Consider the following 18,375-nt stretch of genomic DNA (forward strand, 5'->3'; position numbering starts at 1 on the left):
TGCCTCCCCCATCCTGGCCAGAAAAGCACGAAGATGGTAACACTGGCAGGGCAAAAAAGCTAAAAAAATCATGTCTATTTTACCTCATAAAAGGTGCCAATGTGGATCTTGGTTGCCCATGGTTGTCCAAAATACTCAAAACTCCCTAGTCGTTGTCTCATGGGAGAGGCGTGCTTAGGAGGAGAGAAAATAATGCTAGATAGATATGGCACCCCTATTTTTAATAGGGTGTTCAGTGGAAATGGAGTTGAACATGGGCATGGTTTTCACCCCATTTTGCACAACACAAGAGCCATGGGATGCCCTGTTGATCCCTCCTTTCCACACATCCGGGACCAATTCTGCTTTCGCTCACACTGGTGTACATCTGGAGTCACTCCACTAGAATCAACCGAGGTATACTTGTGTAAAGCAGAGGCCCAGTGTGAGGGGAGAGTTGGGCCTCGCAGGCCGGATTAACGCCCATCGCAAGCATCCTCCAGAGACACAAGGGTCTTAAGAGCCACCTCTTGTTGCCACCACATTGCAGGGCGTTGAGTAATCCCTTTCCATACATACACTTCAAAGCCTCACCTGGTGTAAATCAGCTGCTTACACCAGCTGAGGATCTGGCCTACAGGGTTCGGCAAATGTTCCATAAGAGGCATGTAAACATTTCATCCTCACGACATTCCTGTGTGCTATAAGTTGTTAAACATTTAGCTAGCTCACTATCAATCAGGGCAAACTTTAGCCTCACTTGGGCGCCCATTTCAGCAGTCCATGCCTCCCCACCCAAGTGTATAAACACATCTTTAATTCCCATTAACTCCCCCGGGGTTTAAGCGCGTCTTAAGTGTCTTGCTGAATTAGGGCCTTAGATTATGAGCTCTTTGGAACAGACGCCATCTTTTGTTACGTGTGTACAGCTAACACAATGAAAAGAATGCACAGTAATGTACTCTGGTTTAAATCCAAAGTAATTCCAGTAAATTGACTACACCTCTTTGTATTTACACTGACATAAGTGTAATAACAGTAGCAATAAATACATTTGTAGAGAGAGGTCTTTGGACCAGGAGGACTCTGGATCCTAGCAACCAAAGGAGCTCTTGAACCTGATTCTCATTTATACAAAGTTCCTAGAAGTATAAAGAGACCTTACAATAGACTTGAGATTTAGGTCCATTGGCTTTAATTAACATATGACAGTTAATTCACTTGGCCACTTTGTGCCACTGGCAAACTGGGAAACACTTAAGTGATGGAAAAGAAAAGAAGGCATTTCTCACACAAAACCTGCTTCAATTTAGAAATCAATTCAGTTAATAGATTCATAGATATTAAGTCCAGAAAAGATCATTTTGACCATCTAGTCTGACCTCCTGTATGACATTGGCACAGGATGGGGAGCCTCACCCATTAATTTCTGCACAATGCCCATAGCTTCTGTCTGAGCTAGAGAGTGTCTTCTAGAAATAGATCCAGTTTTCGTATAAAGACCGCAAGTAATAGAGGAGGTAGTTAAATGCGTGTATGCTTGTCTGGATGCAACCTAAATCTATATGGCCCTTTTAAATCAATTTAAGATTCTACACTCAAGGGATGGACAAATGGGTGTAACTTTTATGTGTCCACAAGATCAGAGTTCAGTGTCAGAGGTATTTGTGATTAGTGGTGGGGTGCTGCATTGTGTTTCTTTCTTGCTTTAATTTCAGCACTTGGGAAGACGATGAAGAAAACGTTTGCCCCTCCGTTGGCAAAACCCCATGTCCTTTCTTTGCGGGAAGGACCTGAGCATCATGGGAGAAAGGAGGACACTAGGGCAAAAGAGGCGATGACCTACCTGCTGAGCCAAGGGACAAGCGACTCAACTGAAACAAAACTGAAAGCGGGCCATCCGGACACTGATGTGAAGAGGTGGAAGAAATCTAGGGTAACAAAGGAAGAGGATATGGGCCACGTGAAAGGTCCAGAAACAGCCCAAGATGTAGAAAAGAGAGCCAAAAGGAACTCAAGCAGAGCATCAGCTAAGGTGATTTCATGTCAGAATCTAATAACATGAATAAAACTTTCCTTTCATTAGTTCCTATATAGTTGTATCTCTAAAAACTGGCTCAGCCCTGCTTATTCCAATAGCCAACTCTTCTCCCCAGATTGGGGGAATGCGGAGGGCCAGGTGACACAATCAGACCTGGAGTATGTAAGGAAGAGTCCTGGAGAGAGAAGGGTTTGCAGGTGGATGTTGGCAGATGCCTGCAGATACTGGCATAAGAAGGCTCCTGCAGGCACCTGAGTTGGGGAAGCCAGATGAGACACTGGCGGGGAAGGAGGCCTGCAGAGAAGGCCAGGACAGGAAGGAGCAGGAAGACACTCAGTGTGAGACTGGCGAGGAAGAGACTTTTGAGTTTGTTTTATGTGAATAAACCTGATCCAAGAAGTGGGGTTGTTACTGGACATGAGCCCTTGTATTTTTATGTCTGGTTTTGTAAGCATGTCCTTTTAAAGTGAGGTGTAACTTGGGGATACGCAAGACAAATCAGGCTCCTGAAAGGGGTACAGTCGCCTGGAAAGGTTGAGAGCCACTGATCTAGTGGTCCCTTTTGGAGGCTTAAACTCTATAACTCTGATGTTGCCATTTTTGGTTCAACGAGACTTTTATTGGCTCGAAAAATGTTGCCAGAGTGTGATGAAAACCCAGACCTTCTCAGGTGTCTGTTGTGGGGCCAGGATGGGCATTTCGGGATTTGATCCCCTGTGCCCATTTGACGTTCCTGAGTCGCTGGCAGGTTATTGTATACATGGTACTCTCACCTCGATCCATCTTGTAGATTCTGCAGCCAAAAGAGACCTTCTGCGTAACGCAGGTCATAGACTTTCACCCACTTCTCCTGTATTGGGCCCAATTGCTTGTGCTGGACTAAAACATCTTCCAGAAAGGCTCCAGTCTCGATTGGAAGGCTTCCAGAAATGGAGACTCCACCCCTGCACGTGGGAGTTTGTTTACCTGCACTGTTTAAAAACTATTGTAACTCATTTCTCATTTGAATGTGTCTGACTTTAAATTCCAGCTGCTAGTTTTGGTCCTGCTTTTCTCCGGTAGATTAAAGAGCCCTTTAGTATGTGGAATTTTCTCCCCGTTAAAGTACTGATACACTGTGATCAAGTAATCTCTTGGCGTTCATTTTGATAACCTTAACATACTGAGCTTTTTACGGCTGTGTGGGAACCTAGGCTCACAGTCGGGGTCCACCCTAAGACACATAACCTGCCTTGTGTGGGGTATTCTGTGGATTAAAGCATGCAAAGTGTTTTCAGTAGGAATAGTGCTACATCGTCGCATTAAATATTAATAATGTTATTTCCCAGGATTTGGCGTGTCTCTTTGACAGTGCTATGAATAATAACATCCCGGCTCGTGACTGAAAGTAAATATTAACAAAGGATGGTGTTATGTAGCCCTAAAAGCGATCTCAGAAGCCCCCAAATCATGGAAACTTCTCAGAGGGCAGAGGTGTCCAGGAGCTTGATCCCTAACAGAAGCCCTGTGGAGCAGCTCTAAATTTGCTAAATTAAAAGAACACTTATTGGATCTCTGTTAGGGTTAAGTCCAGCTGTTAACGGATGATGCCATTTGTCACTCACTCTGCCCTCTCTTTGTAGGAGATGTGTCACCTCTCCGACTTGCAGTTTGAGGAAATTGTCCAGTGTGTGCTGCAGAAGTCCTTGCAAGAGTGTATGGGTAAGTCGACAGGGCCTCTTGAGCAACCCCAAGAGAAGCTCGTCTCGTGAAACCTAAAATGAGAACAGCTAAATTGGTGCCCTGTGAAGTATTTATTTGGATGAGCCAGACATTTTGTAGATCCGAATTGTTTCCTGTCCCTTTTAACGGGCTAAAATATGTCCTCAACATGCCTGAAAGCTAGGATTTTAGCTTCTTCAGCAGTTTAAAAACATAATGAGTCCTGATCGTGAGCTGGAGTAAATTGACATCACTTCTTTGATGGAGTTATACCAGCTGAGGATCTGGCCTGGGGCCCAATTAAGAGAATCTTGTTCCCTTGGCATGTCAAAACAAAGGCCACCATGCCCGAATCACCATGCCATGGCTTTTGTCTTGGGCTCTCCGCATGCTGGGGGCATCTTGGCAAAGCACATAAGGTTTCACGCAAATTAAGTGGACCCTCCCCTCACTTTATGTTGACTCCGAGAAATCATTTCCATCAGAAACAAGGCATCGTGAAATTGAGGTAATATAAAGATAATTGTCCCCATCCCACAGCATTGTAAGTTTCCTGCTTAAATATTTTGTGTGTCTGTTTTCGATTTTAGGTCCACTTTATGTCTTGTGCCTTTGGAGGTGTAAAGAAGTAAACACCCCTGTATTGCGGGCTAACTCTGAGCGACGCCAGTCCTGATCTGTGCTAGCAAAAATCGCTGGTTATCAGCAGTGAATAACTTTCTTAGTTTAGACTTGGCCCGACTTTCTGCAGCAGAATCGTTTGGTAGGAATTCACAGCTTGTGTTAGGTGCAAGATCAGACTGGATCATCATAATGCTCCCTTCTGACCTTAAAGCAAATAAATCCTCTTAAAGACTCAAGCACGTGCTTAACCTGGGGCCTGTGAAAACTCAACGGCAGCATGGCCTAGTGCGTAGAGCACTGTCCCACAACTAGGAGATGTGGCCTGCTGCGTGACCATGGGCAAATCGCTTCCCTGCGCTGTGCCTCAGTTTTGCCACCTTTAAAATGGGAATAATGATACTCACCTCCTTTGTAAAGCACCTTGAGCTCTCTTCTGATGAGTGCTGTAGAAAAGCTAGATATTATTGATTTGTATTATTATTTAACGGGGCTACGTAGGGAGTCACTTTGCAGGGTTGCAGCCTGTTGAGCTGAAATGACAGCATGCAGAAAATCTGTTGGAATCCGGAAATGCATTTCCCTCCGTAGTCCAGTTATTACCTGCGTCAGCATCCAACCTTTCAATGTGTGACGCCTCATGAAATTATGACCATCTAGGCACAAGCTGCCAGATAAAATGTGTGAGGTTTACAGAGCTCTAATCTCAATTTGCAGAAGAGTCCAAGAGGACATTTCAAGAGGTAGAAGCTACCGAGGTGGCAGAACAACAAGGTTTAAAGAGGTGAGTTTATATCAGTCCCATTATTCTGCAGTATATTGTCTTATGCCTGGCTGTAGCAGGACGGTTACCCCGCTCCTGAGATAAGAAGAGTGAGAACAGCTGAGGGAAGCTGACTGAGTAGCTGACCACAGGTGTAGCCAGCTCGATCAGGGCTCAGCTGGCCCTAATAAGAAGGCAGAGTCTCACTCCAGCTGGGAGTGGGAAGGACCTAGCTGCTGGGGAGCACAGGGTACCTGATGCAGAGCAGTGCTGGGGAAGGGCAAAGGGGAGCTGGGGGGGCTCCAGCCTGGCAACTGCCCAGGCTGAGGACTTGTTTAAGGTCTAAGGGGGTACTGGGGTGTAGAGGGGCAGCCCGGGGATAGGCAGAGGCAGCTGGTCTGACCCCCTTGCCAGTGATGAGTAGCTGTTACAGTCTGCAGTTTGCCCCAGGGAATGGGGGCTAGATGACGACTGGCAGTAGCCACTGAGGCAAGGTGGGTTTAGGGGGTTGGGGGTTCCCCTGGGAGGGGAGACCTGGAGTGTGGGGGTACTGCTGGGGCAGAACCCCGAGGTAAAGGGCACCGAGGTCTGGGAGGGACACAGGGGCCTGAGGCAGGCGAGACACTGGCCAGCAGAGGGCGCTCCGGGGCTGAAAGAGCTAATTCCCGAGGCAACCAGCAGGAGGTGCTGTGCCAGTGAGTCTACGACCTTTTACACTTGCGTTAAGATTGTAGGGCCAGTTACCCTGAGAAATACACCCTTCAGCCAAAGGGCGAGTTCCCCGCCTTGTGTAAACCGGTGTAACTCCATTTACTCAGATCACCACCACTGGAGGACCTGGCCCAAATTCCATAAGTCCCGTCGGTAAAGCCTATCTACGAGGTGTGTGAACCAAGGTTACAGAATATGCTCTTCTCCTCCTTCTAGCTAGTTGTTTCCAAATAGTGCTCGGTGGGCAAACACAGGGGAGGCATCCCTTATCTGTAGCCATAGAAACAGAGGGAAAAGAACCCATGAGAAAGAGTGACAGAGTCAGGCCAGTGTGAACAGTCAGGGGAGCAGGGAAGAGACGGCCAGGGAGGGGTGGTGGGCCCTGTTATTGAAAAGAGAGTCTGGAAAAACCAGAGCAGCCAGAAACTTTAACAATTGAGGTTAAAGCTGAAGGAATCCAAAAGCGAAAAGTGGCATTTCTGCCCTGTGGCAGGTCTCCTCTGTTCTGTCCAGGGTCTTATCCCAGTTCCATGACCCTCGTATAAAGATAAGGAAAACTGTTCTCCTTTGTACTGCTGTTGTGGTTATATTAGTAAGTGACATGACTAACGCTGGTCTCAAGTGCTTTGTTCTCTCATCCTCTCCCCAAGGGCAGGATCGCACGTGTGCTGGAGGGTCTTGGGTTGGTAAGGTTGTCCAATACCTCCACCTGCTGCTCTGTGCTTCTTTCCAAGAAGGGAGGGAGTGCTCCTGGGGTTGGGATGGTCCTGACTTCCTGTAGCTGGCTCTGAGAAGACTGGTCGCCCACAGTTCCCGTCCCGCATACCCTGGGCCCAGGCCATGAAGCAGAAAAGGGCCGCGCCCTTGAACTGGACTCAGTCAGCTCATGAAATCTGGATATTTCGACGCTCACGTTCCTCCCCAGTTGGGGAAAAGTGTCAACAATTTGAGCCGATGTTCTGAAAAATTGTGATTCAGATCTATGTAGAAACGGGGATGTGAAATGTAGACATGTCGGGTTGACGCCAGCTGCCACAGAGTTTCTTGGGAGTTGTACAAACTTTTGGGGGCAGGGACTGTCTCCCACGGTGTGTACATGCTGTTCCTGGTGCACAGGGACCTTTGGGTCCTGCCACCTTAGATGTAATCAATGGTATTAATCCATATTTCCATTCGTTCTCGTGGATCAGAGCAGCAGTGGGGCTGGGAGGCAGGAGTCCTGGGTTCTATTGCCCAGCTATTTAGGGAAAGCAGGGGGGAGTTGGGATCAGGATCCCTGGGTTTTATTCAGAGTTCTGGTAGGGGAGTGTGATGTAGAAGTTGGAGCAGGAGGGAATGGGATTCAGGACTCCTGGGTCCTATCCCTGGCTGTGGGAGAGGAGTGGGGTCCAGTGGGTTAGAGCAGCGGGAGGGGGAAGGTTTAGCAGTGAGAACAGAGAACTGGATGTCAGATTTCCTAGATTCCCTTCCTGGCTCTGCCTCTTTCTTCCCTTCTCTGTGACTGTGTTTCACAGGGAATGCTGTGAGATTTCAATTAAAATGTCCCGAGCGCCTTGCGATCACCAAAGGAACCCAAATGTATATCACTGCCATTCTCACGGAGCATGAAACTGTTACCATTCCCATGTGTTGCCTATAAACAAGCCAGCCTTCTCATGTTTGTTTAGCTTATCGACTCAGACCTTTTGCCCTTTTTAACTTCATTTTTGCAGGGGAAGCTGGAAGGGGAATACACCGGCTTTAGAAGCGTAAGTTATGGTCTGGCCTCTAGATGGTGCATGTTCTCTGTAAAAATATTATCCACCCAAAAGTAGCTGCTTGAGAATGCTGAAAAAAATGAAAAGCAAGATATTCAAAGGGGTGCAGAGACCCGATCCCCCACTTGCCCCCTGGGCAAAACGGATGTGAAATGAGAACCGTTGTCTTTTCACATCTGTTTTGCAGCAATGTAACTGATGACACAAGGTGCTAATGTGATCTATCTATATCTCCATAGTCTCTCTCTCATATTGGTGTAGGCAGGTGTACTGTCACCTTTATGATAGGTTAACCTCCTGTTAACGGTGAGTCAAGGTGTCGTCTTTTTGTTGTGTGTCTGTACAGCACCAGCAGGTAATCCAAACAATAAATAACAGCCATGAATTGATCCTCGCCAATATTTGTTTTAGGGAGACTTTGGAGACCTCCCTACCTGCAGGGAATTTGGTTCAGCACAGCGATGAGCCCAAAGGAACAGTCTCTGCCGTGGACCTAAAAGAGTCTCTGCCCAAAGCAAAGAAACGCAATAAACTTTCTTTAAACAAGATGAGAAAGGAACTGCGTAAGTCTTTTGTGTGTGCAAATACAGACGTACATTTGTAATTATAGTGGGCCACTGCATCAAAGTCTCTCTCCTATGAAGACGGATGGGGATTGGTGCTTCTTTGGCCTTAGCGGTGAGCCAGTGTTTGGGGCCTTGCCGGGTGAGGATGAGAAACTGATGATCCAAGTCAGGTGTTTCTTTGGTGCAATCCTGCTTGTTTACAAAGAATGTCTTGTTTCCTTGAACACAGTAGAAACCAATAACAGCAGACAGTTTCTTTAAGCCGGGGCTGAAGTAGGATTTTAAGTGCCACACTGGCCTTTGTCCTAGCCCTCTGCACTGCAGTGTGTTTCCTGGATGGAAGCAGAGATGTGAAGGAGTTTTTAAGCCTGAGAGAAGTGTGCTCACTCACCAGCAGGCCCATGACTTTGACCTGCCATGTGGGAAGACTTGTGCCTTAGCTCTTCGAGCCCGATGGGGATGCAGGAATAAGAGGGAAGAAAGTAGCTGCTGGAAGGTGACACCCCCTCCCCCCCGCTCCCGCTGGGATCAGTGACTGAAACCAGAGCCCCATCAAGACAAACAATAACTCCATCACCTGTTGTGTTACAACAGCCTCTGCCCCCACCACCCCTGTCTGTGTTTTTGAGTCTGGTGTTTTCTCTTGGTCGCTAGCAGATGAGAGCACGGAAGCAAACAAAGAAAGGCGTAAGCGTCAACGGAAAGGAGAGCCGAAGAAAATAGTTCAAGGCTACACCCTGATCGCTGACCAAGAGGAAACAGAGGAAGGAGGAGAAAGCACTTTCAGTGAGCTCAGTCAGTCCTGTGTTTCTGAAAGTTTAACACCAGGGGAGGGGGAAGGAAAACCTGGGTGTAAATTGAATAAATGTGGAGACTTCCAGATTTGGCACTGGGGCTAGCCCCACACTTTCCAAAACCATGGGGAGGCCTTGTTTACACTCAAGAAAATTAATCTGGATTCATTAAAGGTGTGAATCTGGATTATGTAGGAATGTTCCCATTCAGCATAAAAATGGCCTTCATAGTTTAATAACCCCAAACTTAGAAATCAGTAGATCTCAAGGCACATCACACTCTTTGATGTGTTTATCCTCACAGCAGCTCTATAGGGTAGGTTATCCCTATGGTACAGGTGGGAAACTGAGGCACAGCGAGGTGACTTGCCGCAGGCCATATAGGAAGCTTGTGGCACTGCAGGAAACTGACAGGTTTGGCAAGTCCTAGGCTAGAGGATTCGTAGGTTCCAAGGCCAGAAAGGATCTATGTGATCATGTCATCTGCCACACGGGCTTAGGCTAGCTCATCCAATAGAGTTCTATCAAATTAGTGATGCCCGTTAAGTCACCCTGTTTAGTGGTGGTTTCACCAATGATGAGATTAACTACATTTCCTCAGGTTCCGTGTCTTTGACTTGTGATTTCGGAGCCTCCGGTTTGTGCTGGGTGCTAGTAGTAGGCCCCTGAAGCTGCTGTGTGTTTGTGTTGTTGTGCTGTAGATCAGTGCGTGGCGTGGGTCCAGTGTTCTTATCCCAGCTGTGAGAAATGGCGCCGTCTTAGCAGTGATATTGATCCCTCTGTTCTTCCCGAAGACTGGACATGCAGCCAAAACACAGGTAAACAGGAGAGTGGCCTTTTTTTGACCTCTAGGTCACCAGCTCAAATCTAGCCCAAGCTGCTAGTGACCATTTGATTGGTTGTGGGGCGGGAACAAGTTTAAATTCTAAAGCTTCAGTCTAAATTCTAAAGCACATGTGTCCTTGTCACAAAAATCCTCCACAGTAGGGCCTAGAGAGCAGCTTTTCCAGGCCATTCACCTCCCATTTAGTCACACAAACAAGGGATGTTTAGAGCTGGATTTTCCCCAAAAGCTCTCCTTCCCGCTGGCCTGAGAGCTTTGGAAACCTGAAATGGGTTTCACTCTCTTTTGAAAATTCAGTCCTGCTTGCAAGTGCCGAGAAGTCTTGAAATTTTTCCTGGTTGGCGCTGAGGCTGTAGATCCAACCTGATTGCAATTCTAAGGCAAAAATCACCTTTCCATTGTTCCTACTCCAAAAGGCCAGGAGGATTTCTCCTCCAGGTGTCCTGACATTCAGAATTAGCAAATCATTCATTGGCTTCAGTGAAGTCAGCAATGCTGATTTACACTACCTGAGGATAAACAGATTCATAGACTTTTTAGGGGCCATTCTGAACACCTAGTCAGACTTCCTGTGTAGCACAAAGTGGAGAATTTCACCTTGCGCATAACTTCTGTTTGAGCTATAACAGGTCTTTGAGAAAGACATCCAGCCTTCATTTAAAATCCACCTGTGTACTAGATTAAAAAAGCTGTCTGGTATTAGAAACCTTTTCCCCATGCAAGTACTCTGATGAAGTCACGTCTTAACCTGCTCCTTGAACTAAACGGATTGAGTTTCTTTAGTCTCTCATTGCGAGGTTTCATTTCGACAAGGTTGAAAGCTTCGTTTCAGCGTTATCAGTTTGACGTTTGTATTATGTTATATTGCATTATATTATGTTAGATGAATCAAAACAATAAAGTTGAAACAAAACAATATGGTAAGGTTGAAATGAAATATTTCATTTCATGAAAAATTCTGATATTTCTACTTTGGGCCCTGACTCGAAATTAAACAAAATGTCACAATTCTCAGAATTTCCCATGGGAGGCTATTTCCCGCTCAGCTGTGATGGTTGGTGTGGTTTGTTTATCACAGACCTGGAGTACAACAGCTGCGATGTACCCGAGGAGACGTGGTCGGGATCTGAAAACGAGGTCGTGTATGCTTCCTATGTGCCTGGGTCAATCATATGGGCCAAACAGTTTGGCTACCCATGGTAGGTGTCAATAACGCTGGTAAAATGTTAAGCCACTTAACTATAAACAGAGGTAGAAGCTTTTGAAAATAGACTGCACAGTGCGCTTGTAAACCATAGTGTGGCCCACTTATCCCACTTGGGATAGAGTGCTGGATTGGGATTGCAGAAACTTGGGATCTGTTCCTGGCTGCCGAGTGACATTGGCAAAATTACGTCACTGCCCCGGGCCTCAGTTTCTCCTCTCAAACGCTGGCGTTTGTCTCTTCAGACGGTCAGCTCTTTGGTCACGCTGAGCCTGGCACAATGCGGGCCCTGATCTCGGGTTAGGCCTCTTGGTGTTCCTCTTATATAAGTGTGACTAAGTGGGACTGTTCTTAATGTTTCCTCTGAATAGTGTGGGGGTGCCTCAGTTTCCCCTAGGCAGTTCTAAAATATCTAGGGGGTGGGGTAAGGGTGTATGATCCTTGCAGAGCCCTAGAGGGCAGGTGTGGGCAGGGGTCTGGACACAGAGAATGGCCGACACCCTGTTTCCTGGCCACGGATGGCCTGGCCCTTCCCCCCTGCAAGGTGAGAGCTAAAGGGTTGGAGAACAAAGGGATCAGGTGACCTCCTGGCCCGGGAAAGGGACAAAGCCCAGAGGAGGAGGGGCTGGAGGGAGGTGGCAGTTTGGGGCTGGCTGGGACATGGAGTGAAGGGCAGACGTGGTTGTCTGGCTCACTGCCCCCAAAATGGACCCAGCTGAGGGGTCCTGTTCTCTGCACCTACAAGCTCTGTGTTAGACCATGTCCCTGTCGTCTAATAAACCTTCTGTGTTACTGGCTGGCTGAGAGTCCCATCTGACTGCAGAGTTGGGGGGCAGGACCCTCTGGCTTCCCCAGGACCCAGCCTGAGCGGACTCGCTGGGGGGAAGCGCACGGAGAGGCAGAGGAGGCTGAAGGCTCTGAGGTCAGACCTGGGAAGGTGGAAGCTGGGTGAGCTGTGTGTCCTGCAGACAGGCTGCTCACAGGAAGGCGACTGCCCCAGAGTCCTGACTGGCTTCATGGGGAGCAGTTCCAGAGCATCGCCCAGGGACTCCGTGACAATAAATAATTAAAAATAACACGGAAGCACCATTGGAGATCAGGGCTGGGCGCTGCACAGACAGGTAGTGAGAGACAGTCCCTGCCCCAGCAAGCTCACAGGCTAAATAAATAAGACAAGCACAGGGTTATTTTCCTGAAGGGGGAAGAGCTGAGGCCTAGGGACATTGGGGATATGTCTTCACTGCACAGATAACCTGGGCTCTAACTCCACTGTTTCCCTTATCCCAGCTCCCATCCACACACAAAATCCTCTGACCCGAGTTTAGTGGTGCTTTTGAATCTGGGCTCGCTGGCCTGGCTGGGGTACAGGGTAAAGCCTGAGTAAGGCTTTCATTCAGTCTGGTAACCTGGCACTTTGCAGTGAGGAGGGGCTGATAGTCCTCTAGCTCCTTGCCACAATTCCCCCTGTGTGCTCAGAAGGACAGACAGGTTCACGTTCACCCACAACTCACTGAGGACGAATCATAGAGTGGCTCATCTTACTGCCGCGCTAAGGACCACGAGATGTGCCCCCGAAGTCCTGGCAATGCACGGGGGATCTCAGTACCGGTGAGAACTCAGCACCTCGGATATGGCTCTGCAGAGTGGCTGCTCAGAGCTAGGCTAGGCTAAAACACCCAGGCTAACTCTGCAGTGAAGACAGACCCGAGATGGTTCACACACAGAGACTGAGGCAGAGCTGGGAAGCAAGGGGTGAGTCCCACTGCAGTACCTTTCAAAATCCCTTCCACCCACGGCCTCTGGTGTTATGTAGGGAAATACTGGTGCCACTGTCCTCTGAGTCAAATGTAAAACCAAAGATCACATCTACTCTTCACAAGTAAAATTCCCGCTGCTCATTCCATTCTGCCTCCCCAAATTCTCCCTTCCAGTTTCAGGTGGATAGGAAAATCTTTCTTCATTTCCCACCCCAAAGTGCTGTGCTGCTGTGCACCGTTTATCTGCTGCTGTGCCCCACCCCAGAGGTGGCTGCATCTCAACAGTGGGGGAAGTGATGCCCGTGTAATATGTGTGTATCAGTGTTTCAGATGTCCTGTGATCTTCACAGGTGAAAGAGGCTAGAAATGCCAGCAGATATCAGTTGTGTGGCAGCATGGTGTGCTCACATCCCCTTTTGGGACATGCTCGTTAGCCCACGTCAGCTTGGGGAGCCGGAGGCTGGGAATACAAGCTGCAGTGCAGAAAGCCTGGCCTGCGTCCCACATGATCTTGTTTTATTCCACACCGGTGGGATCAAAGAGATGGCAGCGAAAAACTCTCCAGTTGAGGCTGGCTTGCTGCGGTCTTTACAACAGCTGACTCTGCTGGAATCCCTCGCTGCGCTGTCCAAGCGTCCCCTGGCCTTTCTGGGCACTCTGCAGCCACAGCTGCTGTCTTCAGCTGAAAAACACAGACAGAGGCCTCTTCCCCTGACAGGAAGCTGGCAAATCTCAGTAACTCAGTCGCTCAGCGTAGGCTCCCCCAGGCGCTTCGCCTCTGCAGGGAGATGCATGTAGGGAGACCCATGCACGGGCGGGTGTTGGACTGAATTTGAAGGGTGCCGTGCTTAAAAGACAAATCGATTCTTACTCGCTAGGACTGCACAAGCTGGAAGGGAAACAGCTCCCAGTTCCTCTCCCGTTGCTGTTAGCAGGAGTTTTGCCAGGCCCATGAATTTAAAGATTTTATGATGGCAGATGGCTATTAAAACCTCAGGACCTCAGTGTCACGGAGTGTGGGGGAGTCCAGGCCCTGCACCCCTCTTCCTGGGATTCACTGAGACTCTCAGCCAGCCAGTAAAACGGAGGTTTTTTAGACGACAGGAACACAGTCCAAAACAGAGCTTGTGGGTACAACCAGGACCCCTCAGTCAAGTCCTTCTGGGGGAGCAGGGAGCTTAGACCCCAGCCCTGGGGTTCCCTGCGTTCTTCCACCCAGCCCCAAACTGAAACTAACCCCCCCCAGCAACTCTCTCCTGCAGCCTCTTCACATTCCTGGGCAGAGGTGTTACCTCCCCCACCCCCTCCTGGCTCAGGTGACAGGCTCTCAGGTCTCCCATCCCCAGGGCACATTCCCAGGTCAACACTCCCCCCTCCCTGCTGCGTCACATCGTCACACTCAGCAACAAGAAGGTCGAGTCTATACTTACATTTTCCCAGCACAGGGATGTTGGTTAGGGGTGTGATCTTTTTTTTTTTTTTTAACTGACTGAGCTATGCCAGGGAAGGCCCTGGGCTATACTGAAAAGTTACATCGGCATGGCCCTTCCAACTCTGATATTCTATTCTATGGCTGCTTTGGTCAGGAGTGTGAAAAAACCTAGCATAGACGCAGCTGTGACCATTAAGGTAGGCCTGATCTACACTAGAAAATTAGGTCGGCTTAATTGCATAAGTCGGGGCAGCTGTGCCGCTGTAGCATTTGAAGTATAGACATAGCAATAGCTAACTTTGTTTGGGGAAGTGATGTTCCTACAGCAACCAAACCCCCCCCTTTGTCAGGCTAGGCGGCGTCTGCACTCCAGGGTTCTGCGGGGATAGTCTCTGTAACGCAGACATATCCAAAGTCTTAATGTAAACGTGATTATACTGGGATAACCATGCCTATACCAGGACAGGGGAACCAACATAAGCTTTACTGGTGTAAGTGCTTTTGCCCTGATACAACTGCGTTCATGGTAGAGGGTTTACCAGTACAACTATACTGGGATAGCTGTCCTGACAAAATCCGCCAACAAGGCCTTATGAAACAGAACGACATCCCAAAAACTTGCACTGTGTGGCATGTGCTGATCTGTTGACTCAGAGATTCATAGATTCAGAGGCAAGAAGGAACCATTGTGATCATGTAGTCTGGCCTCCTATATAATGCAGGCCATGGGACTGCCCCCAAAATAATTCAGAGATTTAGGGCTTGTCTTCACTACTGCCACTACCAAGAGGTGGAAGATATGTTGGCCGGAGATCGTCTGCCGCCAACATAGCACATTGTAGAGACCGCTTTAAGTCGATGTAACTTACATTGCTTGGGCGGGGGTTTTCCACACCCCCGAGTGACGTGAGTAACATCAACTTTAGCAGTACTGTAGACAAGCCCGGAAGGAGCTCAGTCTGTCTAGTTTATAAAAATGAAGACTGAACGGTGACTTGATCTTGGAGTCTAAGTATCTTCCTGGGGAGAAAACACAGGGTACTAAAAGGCTCGTTACTCTAGTGAAGAACAACAGAACAAAAATCAGTGGCTGGAAGTCGAATGAGAAATAAGGAAGTGCTTTTTACAGCACAGGTGAATAACCAACAGAACAAACTCCCAAGGGAAGAAGGGGTGGATAGTCATCTCTTAATCTCTTCAAATGCAGACTGGATGTTTTTCTGGAAGATATACTTTACCAACACAACTTGCTGGGCTACCTCAGAGATCGCTGTGTCAACAGATCACCACAAATGTTTTTATTAGATGCACTAGTTCCATTTCTTGTTCCCTTGTAGAAAGCATTGACATTTCAGGGGCCAGCTGGCCTAAGTTGACTACAGTCGAAAACACAGCCGCTGGCTGCGTGTCTCTATCTCGTTACCTTCCTCACACTTTATTGTGTTGCATTCCTTTTTTCTAAGGATCCTTAAAGCACTTGATTTCAGCGATGGACGGAGCAGATTGACTGAATAGTGCTCTAACTGTTGGTACCATGTAAACCAACTCCCACCTTTTTCATGTGTTAACATCTCAGAGGAAATCAGAAAATTAATGGCCTGACCATACTGATGTTCCCCTTTTGTGGTGCATGCAGGTGGCCTGCCATGGTGGAGTGTGACCCTGACATCGGGGAGTATTTCCTCTTTTCATCCCGGTTGGATTCTCTTCCTGTAAGCGGTATTGTATTTTACACAAGGGGGGGTCACACACTTTGTGAGCTCATTACACCCACCAGAGGGCTCTGTTCCACCCTGTGTGCCACCCTCTCATCCCCTCCTATGTTGGGGTCTCCCTGCAGCTCCTCATCCCCATGCCAGTGGCTATGTGTGCCGCCCATTCTCCTTACCCCTGTTCCCACCTCCCCTCCCCATGGCAGGGCTCTGTGTGTACTCCTCCATACCTTCCCCCCTCATTATTACAGACTTCCCCATCTCATATTACTGGGGTGGCTGGCACAGCTTCTGCCAAGTCCATATACACCTTGTCTGGTCATTTATCAGCCTCCCAGAACAAAGGATGCTCTCTCTGTAATCTCCCCTACAATTCCATGCCAACCAAACCCTTCGTCCCACTGAAAGGGTTACCTCACTGAGGACATCAACCAGACACCATGGATTTAACAGGGACACCTCACCCACCTTGTCTGTCTCTAGGAGTTAATGTAACAATCTGACACAAAGTTAACTCAGCCCTGTCCATTTCTCTTTTCAGTCCAAGTACCATGTGACGTTTTTCGGAGAAGCTGTCTGCCGCGCCTGGATCTCTGCGACCATGCTGAGGAACTTCCATGAGTTTTCCACAGAGAGCCTGGGTTTGGTAAATAGCGAGTTTCCCCAAGGATCCGCACTGGGACCAGTGCTGTTCAACATATTCATGAATGATCTGGAAAAGGGGGTAAACAGTGAGGTGGCAAAATCTGCAGATGATACAAAATTACTGAAAATAGTTAAGTCCAAAGAAGACTGTGAAGAGCAACAAAGGGGTCTCATTAAACTGGGTGACTGGGCAACAAAATGGCAGACGAAATTCAATGCTGATAAGTACATATTAATGCACATTGGAAAAAATAAACTCAGCTACATGGACAAAAGCGATGGGGTCTAAATCAGGCTGTTAACACTCAAGAAGGACATCTTGTTGTCATCGTGGATAGTTCTCTGAAAACATCTGCTCAATGGGCAGTGGCAGTCGAAAAAGCTAACAGTGTTCGGAACCATTAGGAAGGGGATAGATAACAAGACAGAAGATATCATAATGCCATTATATAAATCCGTGGTACACCCACATCTTGAATACTGTGTGCAGATCTGGTCACCCCATCTCAAAAAAGATATCTTAGAATTGGAAAAGATGCAGAGGAGGGCAACAAAAATGATTAAGGCTATGGAACAGCTTCCATATCATGGGAGATTAAAAAGCCTTGGGACTCTAAAAAGAGACGACCAAGAATAGATGTGATAAAGGTCTATAAAATCATGAATGGTGAGGAGAAAGTGCATAGGGAAGTATTATTTTCCCCTTTGCATAACACGAGAAGTAGAAGTGACCCAATGAAATTAATAGGCAGCAGGTTTAAAACAACCAAAAGGAAGTATTTCTTCACAAAACACACAGTCAACCTGTGGAATTCATTGCCAGGGGATGTTGTGAAGGCCAAAAGTATAACTGTATACTGTATAAAAGTATAACTTTTCAAAAAAGAAATAGATAAGTCCCTGGAGGATAGGTCCATCAATGGCTATTATCCAAGATGGTCAGGAACGCAACCCCATTCTCTGGGTGTCTGTAAACCTCTGCCAGAAGCTGGGGCTGGATGACGGGATGGATCACTTGAAATTCCAGTCTCATATCCAAGGCCAGATGGCCCAGGTTCTCTCAACACCACAGCAATGTTTTAAGTGAACCAGCAAAGCAGTGCCAGGTCCAGCAGCCTTTGCCAGGAGGCAGTCAATTATGGAATTGGTGTATCCAAATGGATTAATGGACCATCTGAACAGATCTTTCAGTTTAGACCTGGCGTGGTCCCTCAACACAAACTTTCTGGCATGGGTGTTTCACGTAGGAGGTTTTCCATCCGTGGCCCTATTTGCAACCTGACAGAACAGGTGATGTCCCTGTGACTGTTCTAGGCTACCCAGGACTGTGAGTCACCATCTTACCTGCCTGCCCCAGGTCCAGCAAGAGGGAGGCTGGGTGTCCTCACCCTGACACATCCGGTCTGTTCGCTGCCCAGCAGTCTTCTCTTCTCTTCCTCTTCCTCTGCCGTGCAGGTTAACAATAGGTGCACCCCTGTCCTCATGTCCCTTTGAAGCATTCCCCTGTAGCGTCCAGCTCTCACACTCCTCACACTCCCACACTCCCAAGGGAACGGCGCACACACCAGCTTGTTTGATTCAACTCAGGCTCGCCTTCTAAAATACCACAGCACTGAGATATATTCATAGTGAAACCAATCGTAAGTGTATTATCAAAGATCAAGATTTAAGAGATAGCGAGCGAGGATAATGGAAACAGAAGGGTGACATCTAAAATAAAACCATAACATGGTTCTTAGAGACTAAACAGGCTAAATCAGTTTATCTTACTCAAATATCCTTTGCAGCATTGCAACCAAGCCTGGCTGAGATCCCATTTTCATGAATGTAATCACACTGCCCGATCAC

At 47.8% G+C, this 18,375-nt stretch overlaps 1 protein-coding gene across 2 annotated transcripts in view; it reads left to right on the forward strand.

Moving 5' to 3' along the window:
- Nucleotides 1-18,375, forward strand: part of ZCWPW1 (zinc finger CW-type and PWWP domain containing 1) — a 28,478-nt gene that overhangs the window by 809 nt on the left and 9,294 nt on the right. The window contains exons 2-11 of one of the 2 annotated variants that reach the window (XM_073327004.1): nt 1,698-2,014; nt 3,643-3,721; nt 5,060-5,126; nt 7,529-7,564; nt 7,985-8,136; nt 8,794-8,925; nt 9,635-9,751; nt 10,856-10,976; nt 15,807-15,882; nt 16,424-16,528. In XM_073327004.1, the coding sequence (XP_073183105.1) occupies nt 1,712-2,014; nt 3,643-3,721; nt 5,060-5,126; nt 7,529-7,564; nt 7,985-8,136; nt 8,794-8,925; nt 9,635-9,751; nt 10,856-10,976; nt 15,807-15,882; nt 16,424-16,528 (1,188 nt within the window). In that variant the 5' untranslated portion in view covers nt 1,698-1,711. The remainder of the gene's footprint in view (nt 1-1,697; nt 2,015-3,642; nt 3,722-5,059; nt 5,127-7,528; nt 7,565-7,984; nt 8,137-8,793; nt 8,926-9,634; nt 9,752-10,855; nt 10,977-15,806; nt 15,883-16,423; nt 16,529-18,375) is intronic. The other variant, XM_073327005.1, reaches the window with a different exon arrangement.

Source organism: Lepidochelys kempii, unplaced genomic scaffold (assembly GCF_965140265.1).
Source record: "Lepidochelys kempii isolate rLepKem1 unplaced genomic scaffold, rLepKem1.hap2 scaffold_286, whole genome shotgun sequence".
In the NCBI taxonomy this organism is placed as follows: Eukaryota; Metazoa; Chordata; order Testudines; family Cheloniidae; genus Lepidochelys; species Lepidochelys kempii.